Source organism: Paroedura picta, chromosome 2 (genome assembly GCF_049243985.1).
Source record: "Paroedura picta isolate Pp20150507F chromosome 2, Ppicta_v3.0, whole genome shotgun sequence".
NCBI lineage: Eukaryota > Metazoa > Chordata > Lepidosauria > Squamata > Gekkonidae > Paroedura > Paroedura picta.
In genome coordinates this window covers 160637644-160659684 of record NC_135370.1, presented here as the reverse complement: position 1 = coordinate 160659684, position 22041 = coordinate 160637644, and the positions used below count along the sequence as shown (strand labels likewise).

The window sequence follows — 22041 nt, the reverse complement described above, 5'->3', positions numbered from 1 at the left end:
CATCCAGGGCCATCTAGGAACCCTGATGTACAGGAAAAAACTATGTATACACATACACATATAAACACACCTTTCTGTACACTTACCAGCATCCCAAGTGCTGATATTATGGGGTGCACTGCACTGGTGTTCCAGCTGTCTCTTCATTAGCTGGTTCATGGTCAATGCTCCCAGAGAGCCCCTTTTCATTTGTCGGAACTGAGCTGCAAGTCAAAAAATGAAAGAGGGGGGTTCAGAGAAATTTTGTGCTTTTAATGCTGTCTCGCCACCCCAAGATGATAGGCTCAAAAGGGGCAGCCTACAAATCTAAATGGTGTGAGAGCCAGCTTGGTGTAGTGGTTAGGAGTGCGGACTTCTAATCTGGCATGCCGGGTTTGATTTGGCACTCCCCCACATGCAGCCAGCTGGGTGACCATGGCACTGATAAAAACTGTTCTGACCGAGCAGTGATATCAGGGCCCTCTCAGCCTCACCCACCTCACAGGGTGTCTGTTGTGGGGAGAGGAATGGGAAGACGACTGTAAGCCGCTTTGAGCCTCCTTCGGGTAGAGAAAAGTGACATATAAAAACCAACTCTTAGGGCCTTTACGCACGGGAATCTTTGTTGCAAATTGGTCACTGAATGAAAAATCGCCATTTAAAATAGTGGAATTCGTCGTTATGCATACCTGCCTTTGTAGTGGAATCAGTGGCGTTTTTTAGCGTTTCCCACAGGCTTCCAGTCTCGGCAGAAATCGCTAGAAAGGAAGCGCTATTGCCAAGCTCGTCCCGCCCCTGGCCGTCAAGCAGCCAATGGGCAGCCGTTAGCATGCTCCCAAACAGCCCCTTTCCCTTCCATTTAAGAAAGCTTTTTTAAAAAAAAAAAACAGACCCATTGCAACGAATCTGGGTAGATTCGTTGCAACGGAGAGACCCATACAGCTGCCTGGTGTGTTTGAGCTGTTGTTTGAACATATGATCGTTGCCACGCTGCCTCGAGTGAAAAAAAAAATCCCCCCCCCCTCTCACGGGCCCGATTTTCGGCTGAATTAATGTGTAAAAATTAATGGGAAAATACATCAGCAAACGGGCTTTTCTGTGGTTTGTGCTTAGTGACTAAAGGTGAAGGACTGAAGCCAGGGAAGCCTCTAAACAGAAAGAGGCTCGCTGGTGCGTTTATCCCCGCTCGCTCGGAGCGAGCGGGGACCCCATGCTAGGTTATGTAGTCTGATTTAGTATATCTTACACTAGCAATCCCCAACCTGTGGGCCGCGGACCACATGTGGTCCTTTGACTAATTGGAGGTGGGCCGCGAAGGACGCCTTCTCCCCCCCACCCGGCCCTTTACTTCACCCCCCCCCCCGGCCCTTTACAACACACTTTGGGTGTCATTGTCTCCCATCACTCCCAGATGGGACTATCTCGTTGCAGAGAAACAAGCTCAGGATTCCCATTGATTTGTCATTGCCATGAGTTAAAATTTCCATGAAAATAAAATGCTCCTTATGTTAATTGTTGTGGTGTGTCTGTATCTTATTTTGAAGGGATGTTTAAACATTACCATAGCGATCAGAGAGCGTTAGGGCAGTGGTTGAGAGTAGAGGAGTAAACTACCCCCCTCCACCGGGCCTCAGTAAAATTGTCACGCATTGAGGGGTCCCCGGTGATAAAAAGGTTGGGGTCTTACACCATTGTCACTGTAAGAGCAGTTCATTCATACAGGCATCAGTCTACTATGGTTTATTTTTTAATGAGATGAAAAGAGGTGAAGAGGTCATGTAAAAAACCTATTCCCAGACCCTTCCAAACATATTCCTTTTTACTTTTGACTCCTGCTTGTCTTTCCCTGCGTGCATCAGGCTTTCAGCTATATACTCTTCATTTTAAACAATTTCAGAATGTAATAACCTATCCATCTGTGGGTCCCGCCCTATATCTCCTACCAAACTTAGATGCATGACAAGTATATCTGGCAGCCTATATACAACATCATATGCCACTTTGTTGGTGGGATATGGGCAGCAGGCGGGGGGGGGGGGAGTTATGGGAAGGTATTTTGCTTTTTTTTGCCCACCATCTTGTTGCTGTTATATTGTTTTATTATTAATATTAAGGGGGACCGGGTTGGTTTTATTGTTTTATTGTATTGGGGCTACCGAGCCCATTTAATTCTGTAAGCTGCCCTGAGCCGACTTGTCGAGAGGGGTGGGATATAAATTTAATAATAAAATAAATAAAAAATAAAGGAAATAACTAGCTAATCACATTCGTAAATACAGACAAAAGGGACGGTTTGTAGTGTCTACACAAAAAGAGAAAAAAAACCTATCCCAAGGATACTAAAAATATTAACAAAATTAATACAGGATAAAGAAACGTAAAAATTCTCTTCTTATTTTTTTGATTTATTGTAGCATCCAACCAAATGGATTCTACAATAAGCCAACATAAAAAGAAGAGACCAATCACATTAGTAAACAGTTTTTTGTTAATGTATACTAATAATTCACTGATCTAGTAGGAGGTGTCTGCCTAAAATGGCCTTTAGAAGGCAGGGACAACTAATTAGAATATACCTCATGTATTCACTTATCAGCTGGAGCAGGGGTAGTCAAACTGCAGCCCTCCAGATGTCCAAATGCTGGCAGGGGCTCATGGGAATTGTAGTCCATGGACATCTGGAGGGCCGCAAACCCTGAGCTGGAGAGTTTGGAGATGAAATGGGGCGAGCAATCGGGAAAGACCTCAGAGTTTCACTGTTATCTGGACTTCCAAGGAGGTGCTCTTTTGCCTTTCCAGCAGTCCAGACCAAAAGAATTGGACACACAATGGCCTATTATGCACGGCTGCTGAAATGGTGATTTCAGGTTACATGGAAAACGCGGAGGGGGAAGACACGAAGCAAACTGCTTACACACGGGACGGGACGCAATGGCGGCAAAACCCAGAGTAACCGATTATGCACATGGCAACCCTGGCGCTGCTTCTGGTTGCGCCATGGTCCCCCGGAAGCTCCGCTTTCTTCTGCGTTTCGCTAACGCAACTTTTTTGGCGGCATGCACCGAATCTGCGGCTGGTTACAGCTGGCCCTGTGCATTATCGGTGATTTTAGGCAACGCCATTCCACCACGAATGTGGACCTTCCCCTCCATGCATAATGGGCCAATATGGCTTGCAAACAGAATGACTTGGATCCTTGGATGGAGGGGGGGGGGAGCTTCTCAACTGCCGGTTCCATCTTCCTAATCTCATCTGCTGGAGAAGGTCACATTGAAGCCTCCTAAATTGTGTTTCAGTGAAGAGCGCCGTCCTCCACTGCAGTCCCATAGACCTGTCCTTTCAATATGCCAGAGCTCTTTTAAAAGGCTGGCTTGACCCAGTGACAACACAATTATCCAGCCTAACAGAGCTGCTTGAAGGGATGCAAATTCGGTTTCCGTTTGATTTAGGAGTCTCTCTCTTTTAAAATGCTCTACAGGCCATTTTCATAGCAGTTGGGGGGGGGTTTTCATCTCCTCCGATGCAACGGTTCAAAACAAAAGCCTTATTCGTTTATCAGATTGCAGAATATCCCAATGAAAGAGCAGCAATTAAAATTCCAGAGCAGACAATGTCGCTCGGGGTGCAGATGACTGTCAAAAATGTAGGAAATTGGCTGCTTTAAACTTCCTTGTTGGCTTTTAAAATGGAAATTAAAGCTTCTCCCAGGCATATTCTTTGTTATCAGAGCACTGGTTTTGGTTTGGAATTCATCTGATTTCTCAAGGACAACTTTGATTTTACATATTGGCTTCTGGGGGGTGGGTGGGTGGAAAGGAACCTCTAGTAGTATGAACAACTTCTCCCACAGGATGTTTTAGGCTCACATGCCATTCCTATCAGTGGCTTGTGAAAATAAATAATAATGCTTTTTCCATAGGTATGCTAAACTATAACACTTGTAGTTTTTCTTCTCCTGGGCACTCTGTACTATGCATTGTAAAGTACGAGGCACTGTAAACAAAAGTCTGGTCTAACAATACTAGACATAATCCAGCTGATCTTGGGATGTATTCAAACTGACCGCAAAAAAAGCATTAAAAGTAGCACAGAAAAGGAAAAAAAATATTGAAGGTGGATTTCTGCATTACTGGATCATTACTGGATTCCTACATTACTGGACCCATTTCCCCATGGATGGATCCTAATACACTACGGTAAGATAATCTCTGAATAACAGAAAGAAAAGTCACATAATTATTACCACTGGCAACACTCTCTTCCCAATCCTGGGTGCTCTTGTTGACATAGGCAGTAGATGGGCTCTAAGAGGGACAACCTTAGGATGCTTTGGTCTGATCCTGCGTTGAGCAGGGGGTTGGACTAGATGGCCTGCACGGCCCCTTCCAACTCTATGGTTCTATGATTCTATGATTCTACGTGTGTATGACATCAAAGAATCATAGAGTTGGAAGGGGCCATACAGTCCATCTGGGTCTTTTTTTTTCTAGAAAAGATCATGGCTACCAGCTCAACAGCCTTCAACAGCTAACCGGAGGAAGCTTGCTGTGATCAGTTTTGAAAGCCCCGAACCTCAAGCGATGCTAGGTTGCCAGTATAACAGACGGGCAACAACACGCCGATATGCGAGGAGTTAATTATCCGATTGCACAGCGCGCATAAACTTCCAGTCGAGTGAAAATTACTGAAAGAGAGCACTGCAGCAGATGGCAAACATAGACTAAGAGGCTGAAGTGCAGTGCTTAAGTTCCCTCCTCAAAGTCGGGGGAGAACTTACTCGATATGGAAGAGTGGCTGCTTGCCTCTGGGACACCAGCTTCAAGGGTCGGAGCAGAAGACGATTCCCTTGGCATTTCCAGAGTTGAGAGTGCTTTAGCTGAACCATCTGCAATAGAGTAAGAGGGTTTGAACGCTGAGCATCTTTTTGCTTTCGAAAACCATGGAGCAACTGTTCAGCCACCTCTTGTTCTCTGTCTAATGCAGGGGTAGTCAAACTGCAGCCCTCCAGATGTCCATGGACTATGCTGGCAGGGGCTCCTAGGAATTGTAGTCCATGGACATCTGGAGGGCCACAGTTCGACTACCCCTGTGCTTCTACTTTTTCTCACCAATATGCCATTGGGCCACCTGGCACCACAGGTGGTAGTCTTGAAGAAATTATATACTTTTTGAGAATGGCCTTCAAGACTGAATTGAGGAGGTTCCTGCTTCAATGGTGATTGGATGGAACTCCCCCTTCTCGGCTCCTTCCCCTCCAACCAACGGCCCCACCGCCACTCTCACTGCTGCACTTCCATGGTTTTGACTCCTTCCCAGCTGCACTGGACCTACCATCAGAACAGGAAAGTGGGCATCAACAGGCAGATCAGCCTGGAGTTGTACACTTCCTACGTGTATCTCAGCACGGCCTTCTACTTTGACCATGATGATGTGGCTCTGAAGGACTTTGTTATGCACTTCTTGCTCAAGTTGCATGAGGAGCAAGAGCGGGGATAGAAACTTACAAAACAGCAGAACCAGAGGGGTGGAAATATTTTTCCTACAGGACATCAAGAAACCAGATTGTGATGACTGGGAGAGTGGGCTGACAGCTATTTCTTTTTCAGACAATATCTGAATTAACGTCATTTAAACAACAGCAAAAAATATATCTAAGTTTATTCAGCAAGGGGAGAAAAGCTCACATTAAATATAAGGTGTCCAGTTCTGAGCACTGCGGTTCAAGAAGGATATTGACAAGTTGGAACATGCTCAGACAAGGGTGATGAGGATGGCTGAGGGATTGAAATCTTTGTTTTATGAAGAGAGGTTGAGTGAGTTGGGGATGTGTAGCTTGGAGGAGGGCAAGGCGGAACATGATAGCTGTGTTTAATTATGTAAAAGGCAGACATGTTAAAGGGGAGGGCAGTTTTAGAGTCAAGGACTGGGAGCAATAGGTTCAAATTATAGGAACAAAGGTTCCACTTAAATATGAGAAAGCATTTTCTGATGGTGAGGGAATATGAAATTCCTACAGATGTAATATACTGCTTCAGAAGGTGGTGGTCTTTCCTTTGTTGGAAGTTTTTAGGAGGAGATTGGATGAGCACCTCTCCAGAGTGTGTGTTTTTAAAGTCCCCAAGAAGATGGGGGGTTGGACTGGATGGCCCTCTTGTGGTCTCTTCCAGCTCTGATTCTGAAGTTGCTAAAGAAAGGGGAGGCTCGGCTTTACTGGACTTCAAAACTTATTTTGCCACATGTTGTCTTGCATGGATGAAATAACAGTTTCTTTTGAGACATAAAAGGTTATTAGAATTAGAAGGTCATGAACTGAGATTTGCGTGGCATGGTTATTTGTGGCATAAAAACAATAAGGTTATGGTGCGTTCTAAAAATAACTTTATTAGACATGAGAAATTGATATGGAGTAAATATATGATGAGACTATGTCCAAATACAACATTGTGGATTTCAATTCAAGAGGCTTTTTACAGGTGTTCATTAGAGATAAGTGGCTAACCTGGATTTTTCTCAAGGGGAGTGTAAAAAATAGATAAAATTAGATAAATAAATAAACGAAGAAGAAGACATTATTTGTGGTGGGAGGAGCTCGACAAGTTGAGTAGTACTGTAGAGACCAAAAAAATCTGGGAGGATTTAAGATTTCAAGAGACAAAGCTCCCTTCATCAGATATTATATGGGTGAATTTATTTATATTTATTTATTTGTTAACTGCTGCTCCTGGACCCAGTCGGCTCATGGCGGTTCACAGCAAAATTAAAATATCATAAAACAATAATGATGGCAGGAAACTCTTCTTAAAAAGAGCTCCACCTTGCAGGCCATGCAGAACTGTGATAGCTCCATCAGGGCCCTTAGCTCTTCTAGAAGCTCATTCCACCAGGTGGGGGCCAGGACCAAAAAGGCCCAAGCCAGGCATGCCTCCCAGGGACCACCAACCAATTTCAACCTGTAGAGCAAAGAGCCCTGCGGGGGACATAAGGAGACAAGCAGTCCCTCAGATAAGCAGGGCACAGGCCGCAGATGGCCTTGAAGGTAAGAACTAAAACCTTAAACCTGATCGGAAGCTACCCAGTAACCAGTGCAGCTGCCTCAGCACAGGCTGGATATGGGCCCTCCAGGATGACCTTGTGAGGACCCTAGCAGCTCATTTTGAACCAATTGCAATTTCCAGGTCAGAGATAAGGGTAGGCCCACGTACAGCGAGTTACAGAAATCTAATCTGGGAGTGACCGTTGCAAGGATTAGAAGAAGAAGAAGAAGAGTTGGTTCTTATATGCCACTTTTCCCCACACAAAGGAGGCTCAAAGCGGCTTACAGTCGCCTTCCCATTCCTCTACCCACAACAGACACCCTGTGAGGTGGGTGAGGCTGAGAGAGCACTGATCATTTCTGTTCGGTCAGAACAGTTTTATCAGTGCCGTGGCGAGCCCAAGGTCACCCAGCTGGTTGCATGTGGGGGAGAGCAGAATCGAACTTGGCATGCCAGATTAGAAGTCCGCACTCTTAACCACTACACCAAACTGGCTCTCTGTGGCCAAGTGTTCTGGAGACAGGTAGAGTGCTAGTAGCTTCACCTGTTGCAGATGGTAACCCTCGTAATCTGAGCCTCCTTAGAAAGAGAGTCATCAAAAATTACCCCCAAAACCCTGGCCGTAGGAAAACCTTTAGGTTTCTCTCACCTGTGTCTTTCTGGTCTCCCAGTTTGTCCAAGATGTTGAAGGAAATGTCAAGGTATTCTCTCTGGATGGCACTCACTGCGATCTTCCTCTGCTTCCTCTGCCTTGGTACAATTTGAATCTTAAATTCAGACTCTTCGGCTTCTTCTTCTGGTTTTTGTTCCACGCTTTGTTCGGTATCCGATTCCACGTTGGTATCAGGCTTATCACTTTCACTTTGGTTCTCAGAGTCCTCCGGGACCTTAATAAGGACAGTTTTCCCACTTGAATTGGGAAGAGGTCCACCAGGCTTGATTTCATCAATGCAAAAGTCAAAGCTATCATCCATGGACATCTCTGTTAGAGCAGATGACTTCTGCAACAAATCTCGCTTTTGCTTTAGTGTCAGCAACGGGCTGCCACAGGTCACCTTGAGAACTTCTTCTGGTGTCGCTAACTCTTCAACATCTCTTTGACTGTCAGGATCCACCAGGAGGGTTTCCTCTTGTGCAAATGACACAATAGGGCTTGTTTCAGTAGGGGTTGAGTTTCTGGAGCAATCCTCAATGCTGAACTGCACCACAGGGGTTATGCTGAAGCTGAGCAGAGAGATGCTGGTGGGGCTCGAAGGAGTGGAAATGGCCATTTTGCCGGAAACACCAACTGTCATCTGACTTATGAAATCGTCTTCTTCTTCATCGCTCTCCACTATCCGGAGAGGAGGGAGAGGTTCAAAGACCAAGGAGTCACTGTCTGAATTCGAAACAACTGACTGCTTTTCAGGCCCTGATGTTGAATCAGAGGACAGGTCTATAAGATCTAAATCCTCTTTTGGAGGAGAAGCTTTGACCAGGGAATCCACTTTCACTTCATATGGTTCCATGCAGTTCAACCGGACTTCTGGAATGATGGGTCTCCGCCTCGCTGGGATTTTGTCTGGGACGGCAGGGGGGCTTTCCTTCTCCCCTGTCTCTGTACCTTCAGTCCTCGTGGAAGAATTTCGTCCATTCTGCCTTGACGCAGTGTAAGCAGAAATGGCGGGTGGCTTCTCTAAGTCACAGCGGTCTATGCATGACTTCCTGCGGTGTTCATCTAACGTAAACAACAGGGAGTCTGCATTTCCTATGTCGAGAGACTTTTGTTTTAGAGAGCGCAGTTTCTTTTTATGAATACTTTCCTCTCTCACACAGCGCAGAATGTTGTCTTGCAATGCCCCCGTTTCCCTGTATTCAGCCAGTTCTATTTCACCTGGTTGAAACCGGAAAAAAGGTTAGTACTATTTCATTCAGCACTGTTTTTTCCCCCTCTCCTCTTGCAATAGCCATTGTTTTGCAATCTCACCATTCAATGCGACAGATGTTTGAGACACAAATACATGTATTTTTTAATTGTGAGATGCGAGATTTCCCCAAGGCCAATTTCATAATGTGCCAACTTAGTAAACAAACAACAAGGGGGTGACTGGGCTGGTAAATCAGTGAATGTAGCTCATAATCCCTTATAGGGCTGGCCTTAACTAATATTTAGTAGGGACAGATGCCTGGACCCTGTGCTGGGGGATCAACACAGCCTCTACAGAGGGGGTCAGCTGGCTGCTTGCCCTGGCCTGAGGGTAAGACAGTTGGTTTACAGTGGAGATAGCAGCCCCCCCCCCTTCAGATTGGATGAAGGCCACTCTTTGCTTGTACCCCAGATGTGGGGGGTTGACCCACTAGGAGCCCTAGTAGATGTGACAGTAATTCTGGGGATCCTTCTTGAACTTTTGACCAGGACCTCAAAATCACTAAAACCATCCATGATTAACTTAAATCAGGTCACAAAATGAGTCTGAAAGCTCCCTATTCTGATGCCAACTTCATGCATTCAGGTTAACTCAAAGTACAATGCACAATATTTTTACAACTAGGAACTGCAAATAGGCATTTGAAAGGAGCAACCCCAGTTCTACTGTAGTCACAGGCAACCAGTCACATGTAAAACTTGTGACCCCCAAGTGTGGATCCCCAATTCCAATTAAAGGTGCATCAAACTAATTTAATGGGGATCAGATAAGCCCTAGAATGCAATTGGTGGGTTGCATCTGTTCACCTGTCTTGCTTCTGAGCCTTGCGTATGACCAGTAACAGTACCCAGTACCCTCTATCGCATTTCCCTGCACTTGCAGCTCATGTTCAGGGTTGCATGATACTTATCACAACACTTCTGTTGATACATCTTGCTGCACATGTGGCATTTATGCACACGTTTCAATGTTTTTAGGGGGAAATAGCATGAAAGTACATTGATAACATTTCTGATGTGAACATGTCATACTTCTCTGAGCATTCATCTCAACTGGCTGGTATTTCACCACTTTGCTGCCTCCAATTCTTTTCAGTCTTGCAAAGAAAGTTTGAGATTCTTTATTGCCTGTTCCGGTGGGTGTGTCATGAATGTCAGATTCGTCAAAGACACTGTCTTCCTCCGCTGGAAAGAGGGGGGGAAGCAGATGCACTGTGTTACTTGTAACCACTTGTTTAGAAGAAGAAGAAGAGTTAGTTCTTATATGCTGCTTTTCTCTACCCAAAGGAGTCTCAAAATGGCTTACAGTCGCCTTCCCTTTCCTCTCCCCACAACAGACACCCTGTGAGGCAGGTGAGGCTGAGAGAGCCCTGATATTCCTGCTCTGTCAGAACAGCTTTATCAGTGCTGTGGCAGAGCTGGCTGCATTTGGGGGAGCACAGATTCAAACCCGGCTCACAAGATTAGAAGTCCGCACTCCTACCCACTACACCAAGGATTTCAGTTATGTGCGCACTGATCCTCCAAACACGTTCAAATAAGTTACTAAAACTGTCATACAGGACTAGGACACAAACGACACACCACCAGTGCAATCCTATATGGAGTTACTCCAGTGTAAGCCCAATAACCTGAATGGGTTCATACTGGAGTAACTGCACACAATTGTTGCGTGTGTCTCCTACAACTGCATATTGAAGCACAAATTATTTTCTCTTTGTTTATTACTTGTTTTAAATATTGATATTATCTCCCACCTTCCAGAGGCCTTGACTCAGATGACCCAGGCTAAACCAGTCTAATCAGATCTCAGAAGCTAACCAGGGTCAGCTCAGGTGAGCACTTGGGTGGGAGATTCTCCAGGAAATTCAGGGTTGCTAAGCAGAGGCAGGTGATGGCAAACCACCTCTGTTCATCCCTACCTTGAAAATTCTATAAGGCTACCATAAATCAGCTGTAACTTGATGGCACTTTCCACCACCACCTTCCAAGGATCTCAAGGCAGCATGCATTTTTCTTGGATCCTAAGAATCCTAAAATAAGACCCATTCAGGAAACGGGAATTATCTGCCTTCTCCTTTCCACCACAATTCTACCCAAAGCTACTCCTGAAGGTTGGGGAACCTCCTAAAATACTGAAGGTGAGGAAGTACAGACTGGAGCCCACCTCTTCCATTTATGTAACAAGTTCTCTAATTTTATCTTCGTACCAATCCTGTGAGAGAAAAAGCAACTCTACCAAGTCACCCACGGAGCTTCACAGATAAAGCCAGCTTGTTGCAGTAGTTAAGAGTGGCAGCTTCTAAGCTAGTGAGCCAGGTTTGATTTCCCGCTCCTCCATATGCAGACAGCTGGGTGACCTTGGACATCTGGGTGATACCAGTAGCTGCCGCTCAGGAACAATACCAAGGAGCCCATGAGGGACTATGAGCTCTAAACCTTCTCAGAATGGAATCCAGAAGATCATCATCCCATCAAGTCACCTCAGAATCCCAGATGGGGGAACTTCAACCAACATGCTGCTGTCCATCCACCTGGGATGCCTTTGTTCCTACAGAAAATCGTGTATCCGCTTTGTTGCTCAAGCACCGATTCAATTCAGATACTATAAAAAATTCACACGAAAGGGGTCTCTAATTTGCCTGGGGAGTTGTGAATTCAGCTGGTGACAGACATTCTTTATTTCCTGAAACTAGCTGTCATGAAGCCGGGTGCACCAAAGCAGAAAAGGTATTGACGCGGACAATGACAGATGACCCCCCCCCCCCAATCTATTTTTAATTCTTTTCTTCTTCAGCCTCCCAGGACAGCCTCTCAGGCAAGCCTTCCTAAGATATTATTAAAAGTGACACAAGATTAGCTTGGGGGATCAAGTCAGGAAAGTTTGTGTCTTCCAAAACTCTTTGGGAAATCATAGAAACGCAGGACTCAATTCAACTTCAGTTTGTAAAACAAACTGTGAACTTAACCCAGAGTTTAAAAGCCAGGATTTTAGGTATGTTTTATGGCCTTTCCTAATCTTGAGCAAACATTCTAGAAGGCAACCTTTCCTGACTGATGCTGTCCAGAGATCTGGAAAATTTACAGTCATATCTGATATTAGTTAGTACCTTTCTCCTTCTCACTGTATCTGCTAACGTTGCTGTTGTCGCTGTACAAAGGGCCTGTTGAGGCATGAGGCTTGCAGCTGTGATACTGCGCATTAAGCGTGTTTACCGTTATGTGGATGAGATGCAGAACAGTTTTGCTGATGTCGCAGTCCCTGTACGGATACTGTGCAAGAAAACATCAGAAACAAATTCATTATTGTTATCAAACATAAGCCCCCTAACCCAAAGTTTTATACTTTGTGGCTGTTTTCATCAGTAGGATTCTGTATCTTTAAAACACACAGTCTACAAAAAATAGTAACATTCCTAGGAAGGTTCCTTCGGTTATTCGGCTACCATTATGATAATGATTATAAATGCAGATTTTTCAAAAAGGTGTCTGTGTTTTTTTTTAACAGACCAGGGCATTCTAGTGTTCGTCTGAATATTGGTAATCTCTTATAGAAGAACATCAAAGGGAGAAACCAACGGGAAATTGGCCTGATTAGAATTCAACATGAAGTTTAACACTATTTCTCAGCCAGGATTGGACATTTATCATGCACAGGTTCTAATATCTTTGAACATTCCCTCCTTTACACATGTTCATTAGTTCTTCTATACTCCACAGCTTTTCTAATTGGATCTGCATGTCATGTATCTACTTGTGGTTCACTTGACCTCATAGAATCATCAAGCAGAATCACAGAATCATAGAGTTGGAAGGGAGTTCCAGGATCATCTGGTCCAACCCCCTGCACAATGCAGGAACTCACAACTACCTGCCTAACCACAGTGACCCCAATTTTCATGCCCCTGCCAAAAATCTCCAGAATTCAGCCTGGCCCAGAGGAAACAGAACCTCTGTTCTGTTAGTCCCACTTTGTCCATCCACCAACAGTTAGGAATGGATAAATTATGTGTTCCAAATTGGCTTCTCTTTGTATTTTGAGAGTAAATAGAGCCTCTTGTGACGCAGAGTGGTAAGGCAGCAGACATGTAGTCTGAAGCTCTGTCCATGAGGCTGGGAGTTCAATCCCAGCAGCCAGCTCAAGGTTGACTCAGCCTTCCATCCTTCCGAGGTTGGTAAAATGAGTGCCCAGCTTGCTGGGGGGTAATGACTGGGGAAGGCACTGGCAAACCACCCTGTATTGCGTCTGCCATGAAAACGCTAGAGGGCGTCACCCCAAGGGTCAGTCATGACTCGGTGCTTGCACAGGGGATATCTTTACCTCCACATCACACTTGCACTCCTGAAGTTGCCTTATACTGAATCCAACTATGGGTCCCTCACAGGGAATGTTGTCTGCTCCGGCTAGTACCGGCTCTCCTGGATCTTGGGCAGAGGTCTTCCCCATCACCGACTGCCTTGAACCTGGGACCTTCTGCATGCACAGCAGAGACTCTTCCACCAAGCCCCAGCCCCTCCCACTTACCTTGTAAAGGATGACAAGCAATGCCTTGAGCCACATCTGCCGGATATGAGGCTTCAGGGGCCAGAGGGAGCAGCGGGGAGGCTGCTGGAAGTAGTGCCGCAGCTGTGGGCATGTGCAGTACTTGAGCACCTGAGCCACCAAGGGGAGGAGGTGCTTGCCAAGGTTGATGTTGTAGTCCATCACCTGATAAAGATATTAACAACAGCATCAAGGTTTTGAGTATCAGCACAGGCCAAGATATCTTTTGAAAATGTTTGGCAGCTGACTAAGAAACGGCTGCAAGCTTTTATCAGCCCCACGCATTTTGGCTAGAAAGGTAGTCCCCATTGTGTTTACTGGACATGCACAGAATTAGACTGGGCATTTATAGATCAGAGGGAAGCAATTTTACTCAATGAGCATTCCTGGAACCATAACCATTATGGCTAACAGTAACCAATGCAAAAGAGAGAGAGACGTTGAATCATTTTCAGAAGAGATCTAGAAAAGCAAAATGATAACGATGAGATTATGGAAATTACAGTGTGAGTTCTCATAATCATCTAGGATATTTCAACAGAGGCTGGCTACTCTTTTTCTTAGCTGCCTACCCCGTGTCGGAACAAGGAGTGCTTTCACGTGGACTCTGTCACTCTAATGACTTTATCACTTCTAAATTCTCCTCGGGCAAAATTTTCCAGCTGTTGCCATGAGAAAGTAGGAATCCATACCTACTGTGATCAGCAAGTACCATTTCATGAACTGAAACTGAGAATATGTGCCTACAGACATATCATGCGTCTGCAATGTGAACATTTTGCATACATGCAGTGCAGAACAGCTGTTTGGTGACAGCCAGTTTGGTGTAGTAGTTAGGAGTGTGGACTTCTAATCTGGCATACTGGGTCCGATTCTGCACTCCCCCACATGCAGCCAGCTGGGTGACCTTGGGCTCACCACGACACTGATAAAACTGTTCTGACCGGGCAGTGATATCAGGGCTCTCTCAGCCTCACCCACCCCACAGGGTGTCTGTTGTGGGGAGAGGAAAGGGAAGGCGACTGTAAGCTGCTTTGAGCCTCCTTCGGGTAGAGAAAAGCGGTATATAAGAACCAACTCTTCTTCTTCTTCTGTCAGCTATAGATTAGTGAATGTGGTGCTTTGCTGGATTAAAGGATGAATGAGACCCTATTCCAGCCTGAAGATCAATGGGAAGGAAAAGCAGCAAGGAAGATGAAAAAGAAAGAGACTTTAAGAAAGAGCAGGTTAGCATTAGATTTTGGGATGCCATTGAGGCCATGATATGCGACCATTCTAGGTCATATCAACAATGTCAATAGGAGCGATTTTGCGCACTGGAATAAGCTGTGTAAAAGAGGTGCATGAACAGGAGAAACCTGCCCATTTCCCTAAAGGTGATTCTGATTCTGAAATGGTGTTAGATCACCCTTTATAAACTTACACTAGAAATGCAAAAAAAAATTAGGAATGCAAGTCACTCCTGCATCCACTTTGCATTTTTTTTTAAACACATGCACAGCGATCCTGGGCTGAATAGGGGTGCGTAGCCTTTGGGAGTGCAGAGGCTGCCACAGATATTTGCTCAGATTGGCTGCCAAGGACGGTCTTCTCAACGGACCAATCAAAAGCATCATAGAATATTCCATGGACAGAGTGGATGAGCAATGGCAGCAGCCCATCCATTTCATTTGTTATTTCTTGGGTGCCTTCGTGCTCCTTCTGACTTCTTCTCCATAGCCCCACATGCCGGGCTGGTGGTGGTAAGCAGGAAACACTAAAAACTGCATGAAGGGAAACAAAGCTTCTTATAAAAATCACTTTGGCTGAGGTTGGTGGTTGCGTTGAGCTCACATTAAGCTTCAAATGGGCACAAATGTAGTTTGTGCTGGGCTTGCATAAGCTTCTATCTCCTTCAGGGGTAGCCAGGGCCTGCTCCTTCTCCAGTAGCCATGGCCTGCCCCTCTCTGAAGGAGGTCCCAGCGTTTGCTTGTATCTGCCCTTCTAGGATTTTGGCAGCTGATGGTAGTACTGGTGACTCCTGCCCACCTTACATGGGAAAAGAGCTCCCCTTTGCTTGGTCTGGGGAGGGCAAACCATAGGAGTGAATGATTTCTGAGGCCTATCCTGTTCTTTCGCCCAGGGCCCCAAAATCACTAGTACCACCCCTGCTCTTCTACACCATTCTTTTCTTACGTGGAACCTGGGTCAGGTTTAAGATACTGGTTTTAATCTTTAAGGTTATATGCAGTACGGTGTGGCCTCTCCGAATACATAGTCCAGAGTGGCCTCTCCGAATACCTCCCTGAAGAGCCTTGCTCTCAGTTGACACCAACAGGCCAGTGGGTCCCAGCCCCTAAGAAATCCGGCTGGCCTTGACCTTCTTGGCCTCAGGTCCTGCCTGGTGGAATTCCAGTATACATCAGGGCCCTGTCGGAAGTCACTGAGTTCCACAGGGCCTGCAAAATGGAATTCTTCCTCCAAGCCTATATTTGAGACCTGTAAAACAACAACCTCTTGCAACCACCAACCTCAGCCAAAGTGATTTTTATAAAACAAGCGCCTCTTGTGGCGCAGAGTGGTAAGGCAGCTGTCTGAAAGCTTTGCCCATGAGGCTGGGAGTTCAATCCCAGCAGCCGGCTCAAGGTTGACTCAGCCTTCCATCCTTCCGAGGTCGGTAAAATGAGTACCCAGCTTGCTGGGGGGTAAACGGTAATGACTGGGGAAGACACTGGCAAACCACCCCGTACTGAGTCTGCCATGAAAACGCTGGAGGGCGTCACCCCAAGGGTCAGACATGACCCGGTGCTTGCACAGGGGATACCTTTACCCTTACCTTTAAAACAACTTCAAACCACATTCTGCTGGCTTCCCTTCTGTACTTGCACCCCCATCCCGGGTTTCAATATTACATCTAAAATGCAGAATTGTGATTTTAACTGCACTGTTTTTATACGTGTTCACTGCCCCAAGTATGCTTCAGTGGAGATAATGGTCAAATATTCAAAGAAATTAGAAATTAGAAAAATATAAAAAACAATAAAGAAATATTTCTCAGCCAAATGAAGGAGCAGCACAATTCCCAGGTCACCTGGTTGTTAGTCAGTACCTGTTGGGGGCTAACACTGCACAGCCTTACCAAAATCTATCCCCACGGAAGGCTACTACAGCCAGCCTCTTCTCAGAAGAACCGTCAAACACCACCATCTGCTGGGCTCCTCTCCAAATGAGAGATTCAAGTGAGCTGGTCTGAAGCAGCACAACAAAATCAGAGTCCAAGGGCACCTTTAAGACCAACAAAGATTTAATCAAGGCGTGACCTGTTGTGAGCAGGCGCACTCAGGAGGTGTGCATGCACACAAAAGCTCACACCTTGAAAAAATCTTTGTTGCTCTTAAAGGTGCTACTGGACTCAAATTTTGTTCTCCAAATGACATTCAACGCATTCAGTGTTATAATTCCTGCACTTTGAAGGTGCCCTTTCCAAAGAGGAAGCAATAGCCATAATATTTTTTTAAAGAGTACCTTTGGGGGGGGTGGGGACTTCAAAGTGACACTCCAGACTGTCAAATTAGAATTCAATCAAGAAATGCAAGCACCGCTTCCTGATGGCTTTAGAAAGACTTGATATCCCTCGGTCATTCCTTAACAAAACTAGGCAGATGATCAGTTCCGATACTAAATCACACAATTGTATCTCGTACTGCCTTTCTGTATCTCACGGCCCTTTGACCCGACTGGTAACATTTTTTTTTTTCACTCATACAAGTTTGCCTAGTCAAAGCCCTACAATGTGCAGAGTGGACACAAGTCCACAAAAGCTTATGCTAGGAAAATAAACCCTTTTAGATTTTCCATTGTTGCTGCCACAGACTAAATATTGCTACTGCTCTAGAACTGTTATGTTTTGGAAACCAGGCTTTCTTAAAGTTAACATTTAAAATGTTTAATGGCTGATTCACTGAACAGAGTCACACCCTTCCAAGCCCCCTGACTTCAAGGCCTTAGAAGGGTGTCGCTTGGCTTTGGATGGCACTGCCAGTCTCTGGCCACATCCTGTGGGTCCTCTCCTGCATGCCCAACATGCACCCAAGGCTGTTCCATCTTGCCCAAGGAGCAGCTTTGCTGTGTGCACCTCTCCCTACTTGTGGGGGGGGGGTTAGGGGGCAAATTATGGCATATGAAACCAACTGGATAAAACAAAACTAAAGTTAGCAACTAATAAAACACCCTTGGAGGAGGGGGAGGAAGAAGAGAAAGAAGAAGCGAGGGGAGGGGGGGTTGTACCCCGCTTTTTATTACCCAAAGGAGTCTCAAACTGGCTTACAATTGCTCTCCCTTCCTCTCCCCACAACAGGCAATCTGTGAGGTAGGTGGGGCTGAGAAAGCTCTAAAAGAACTGTGACTGGCCCAAGGTCACCCAGCTAGCTGCATGTCTTTGCGAAGAGTCTTGTGGGCCTGGTGAAGAACTGGTTGATGAGGTAAAAGTTGTGGGTGCGCTTGGTAGGAGTGACCATGTGATTTTGGACTTTAGGAACTTGGGGAAGAGAAACGCTATACATAGTCACACATACAGGCTAGATTTCAGGAGAGCAAATTTTAACAAACGTAACGTTGGGTATAATGCCATGGTCAAAAAACCTTAAGGAGATGGAAATCCAAGAAGGTTGTGAGTATCACAAAATTGAAATACTGAAGGCATAATCACAGACAATTCCCTCGGGAAGGGAACAGGAGGAACTTAAAGAAACCAGGGTGGCTCCATAAACAGCTTCCAAAATAATTGAGTAATAAAAAAGACTCATTTAGAAAATGGAAGAAGGACCTTATAACCAAGGAGGATTATAAACAAACTAGCCAGAAAGCCCGTTGCACGCAGGGATACAACGGATGCTAGATGCCCCCCCCCCCTTCCAGTGGCGGCGTGGCCAGCAGACGGAAGGTTCCATCTGTTGGGGGAAGGTGGAGCTGGGCGGGGCAGCGTGGCTTCCCTGGTGGCGAGACCCACTGGAGGGACGGGGGTTGTGGCCTAAGATCATTGTAGGGGTAGTCCATAAATACCTAGTTTCTTTAAATGAAACCAAATCCTCTGGACCAAATGAATTGCATCCACTAAAAGAACATGTAGATGTAATTTCTGAATCTCTCTGTTATTTTTGACAGTTCTTGGAGAACAGGTGAAGTGCCAGAAGTTTGTAGGCGGGCAAATATTGTCCCCATCTTCAAGAAGGGGGGAAAGGAGGATTCGGAGGATTCGGATAACTACCAACCCGTCAGCTTAACATCTATAACTTGCAAAATTTTAGAACAAATCATCAAACATTCGGCCACAACAGATGGCTGTAATTACTAAGTGTCAGCATGGCTTTCTCAAAAATAAGTCATATCAGACTAACCTTGTCTCTTTTTTTGAGAAAGTAACTACCTTGCTAGATCAGGGGAATGCTGTGGAGATCGTTTATGTTGATTTCAGTAAGGCTTCTGATAAGGTTCCACATGATATTCATATTGACAAATTGGTAAAATGCGGTATGGATCCTATTACTGTTAGGTGGACTGAGAACCGGTTGACATCTGGAGAGCCACAGTTTGGTCACCCCTGCTGTCCTGCATTGGGGTTTACCTCCTTTTCAACGTGTGCTTTGCTCCCCCTGGTGGTCATTTGGATATTTTATGTCTGTTTCTCTATTTTTTTAAAGAGAAACTATGATGAGAGATTCAAGGCTCCACTTGAGGGAGCAAAACTCATGAGAAAAGGGGGGAAAGATGGACTATAGGCACACAGCTAACAAGTTTAGGCTTGCAGTTCCTCACAAGCAGATTCTGCTCTGCCTTCACACAATTCAATGGATTCTTCACAAGCTACCTAAACAGTCCTTCTGTTAGAAAGATTTTATTTCCCAAATGACAAATAACCATATTCTAAGAAACAAATTTGGAGTGATTCATAGAACACTTCTGGGGTTTTGCCATACTCTGCTCTGGTTCAGCCTCACCTGGCATACTGTGTGCAGTTTTGGGCACCACAGTTGAAGAGGGATGTAGACAAACTGGACTGTGTCCAGAGGAGGGCAACAAAGATGGTGAGGGGTTTGGAGACCAAGACGTATGAAGAAAGGTTGGGGGTGCTTGGTCTGTTTAGCCTAGAGAGGAGACGACTGAGAGGAGATCTGATAACCATTTTCAAGTATTTAAAAGGGTGCCATACGGAGGATGGAGCAGAGGGACGGACCAGAACCAATGGGATGAAATTAATCCAAAGGAAATTCCATCTAAGCATCCGGAAGAAGTTCCTGACCGTTAGAGCGGTTTCTCAGTGGAACAGGCTTCCTCGGGAGGTGGTGGGTTCTCCATCTTTGGAGATTTTTAAACAGAGGCTAGATAGCCATCTGACGAAGAGGCTGATTCTGTGAAGGCTCAAGGGGGTGGCAGGTTACAGTGAATGAGCGATAGGGACGTGAGTGTCCTGCATTGAGCAGGGGGTTGGACTAGATGACCCAGGAGGTCCCTTCCAACTCTATTATTCTAGAATTCCATGAGAACACCACCAAAAAGGGCCCTCCTCTGTCGAACTCCCACTCTGGAGAGGAGAAGGAAGTAGAGCCAATATGAATGGCAAAGATTGGCAGCTGCAGTGAGTAAGGATTATTTTAATGGTTTTAAATGTAATTACTTTGGCTTTAATGTTTTACTGCTATTGGAATGTTGTAAAATGCCCTGAGACCTCTTTGCCAAGAGGAACGGTCATACAAATCGAATCAATCAATCAAATTGTTTGTAGCCGTGGCAAACAGCCAAGAACAACCATTGAAAACAGGAAAATCTGATTCTTTACACCAAACGGAAGCAACATGGTACGCCTTATACAAAGAATAAGGCCAACTTACTTGGGCAACCCCCGCGATAAAGGCATTGAAACAAGTGGAAACACGCATTTTTTGAGGCGCGATCATGAAGCAGCCTTCCTGTTGATCGTAGGCAAGCAAGACGTACAAGTGGCGCTTGACCGTGTTGAAGGCTTTCGCGCTGCTGATGTCCGACTCTGCGCTGCTCTCATCTTTCGCCATGAATTTCATCAGCACAGTAATGAGTTGGTGGACCGTCTGGTGGTCAATGCCGGCATCCTCTGGGAGTAGATCCTTTATGGTGTTATCATTTTCTGGGGAAGGCTGCCCTGTGGCCACATGAAAAAAAGGAGTTGTAGTTCATAAAGCAAAAGGACGTCTGGGAGGTAACTCCAAGCCCTTGGAACAGGGGTAGTCAAACTGCGGCCCTCCAGATGTCCATGGACTACAATTCCCAGGAGCCCCTGCCAGCGAATGCTTTGCTCGAATGCTGGCAGGGGCTCCTGGGAATTGTAGTCCATGGACATCTGGAGGGCCGCAGTTTGACTACCCCTGAAGGAGACATGGCTTTAGGCAGCAAGAACAAAGGGGACATCACCACAGACTGAGTTGGAAAGTTTCGCTCCAATGCCAGTTTTTTAATTTAAAAAATCAATGCCATTTAACCTTGCCTATCTGTCTTGTTTTAACAATTAATATTTATTTTTATTCCAAATGATGATTCCAGCCCTTGGACACCTGGAGAGACACAGTTTGGCCCCTCCAGCCTAAAGCATCCAAGAAAAATGTATATCCAACATTTGCTTGAAGACTGCCAGTGAGGGGGAGCTCACCACCTCCTTAGGCAGCCAATTCCACAGCTAAATTACGCTGACTATGAAAAAAAAAATTTCCTGATATCTAGCCAGTAACATTTTACACGTAGTTTAAACACATTAAACTAATACCTATAATGGCCCGCATTTGTCCCCAAAATTTCTGAATAACCCCCAAAGATTTGTAACATTGCCTAGGAGGGGCTGTATGAACACCATAGAGAATTACTGTATTAGGGCTAAACTAGATAAAGACAGAGGTGTTACTTTTCAGGCATCAGGAAAAGAATTTTCACAGTCAGAGTAGTTCAGCAGTGGAATAGGCTGCCTAAGGAGGTGGTGAGCTCCCCCTCACTGGCAGTCTTCAAGCAAAGGTTGGATACACACTTTTCTTGGATGCTTTAGGATGCTTAGGGCTAATCCTGCGTAGAGCAGGGGGTTGGACTAGATGGCCTGTATGGCCCCTTCCAACTCTATGATTCTGTGATTCTATGATCTCTGCCATTTACTTATAAAGCAGGCTTCCTGCTATAAACAAACAGGAGAAGGACACTGAACCCATCTCTTGGCCAAATGTTATCTCCCCTCACTTATTTCTCCAAGTACTTTGCTTGCTTCCTTCCTCACTTCCAAGACTGATGGCGATAAACCGTAAATGCCTGGAGAAACTGAACAAGGGAAACTAAGATACATCCTCAATCTTCTGTGTTGTGTAAGAATGTGGCAGACACCCGAAAGCCGGGCCCATGTCAGTCAGTTCTGCCCATTTGGGAATGGAAAAGGTTTTGAGAACCAGTATGATATAGTAGTTGGGAGGGGTGGAATTTAGTACTAAGTGCAGTCACAGATGTGAAGAAAAAAATTTCCGAACATTCCTACCCAATTTCAGAGCTCTTCAGATAGGCCTACAGATCTTATGCTGCCAACTTTCCAAACATAC

The 22041-nt window shown here is 45.4% G+C and overlaps 1 protein-coding gene across 2 annotated transcripts in view; it reads right to left on the bottom strand.

The window, feature by feature from the left end:
• The window catches only part of UNC79 (unc-79 subunit of NALCN channel complex), a 144480-nt gene that overhangs the window by 54643 nt on the left and 67796 nt on the right, over window positions 1-22041 (bottom strand). For both annotated transcript variants that reach the window (XR_013228570.1, XM_077323544.1), the window contains exons 28-34: window positions 20329-20615; window positions 13445-13627; window positions 12030-12192; window positions 9952-10104; window positions 7663-8886; window positions 4757-4864; window positions 87-203 (exon numbers count right to left, since the gene is read on the bottom strand). Coding sequence is in view for 1 of the 2 variants with exons in the window: in XM_077323544.1 (XP_077179659.1) it covers window positions 87-203; window positions 4757-4864; window positions 7663-8886; window positions 9952-10104; window positions 12030-12192; window positions 13445-13627; window positions 20329-20615 (2235 nt within the window). In the remaining variant the exon portion in view is untranslated. The remainder of the gene's footprint in view (window positions 1-86; window positions 204-4756; window positions 4865-7662; window positions 8887-9951; window positions 10105-12029; window positions 12193-13444; window positions 13628-20328; window positions 20616-22041) is intronic.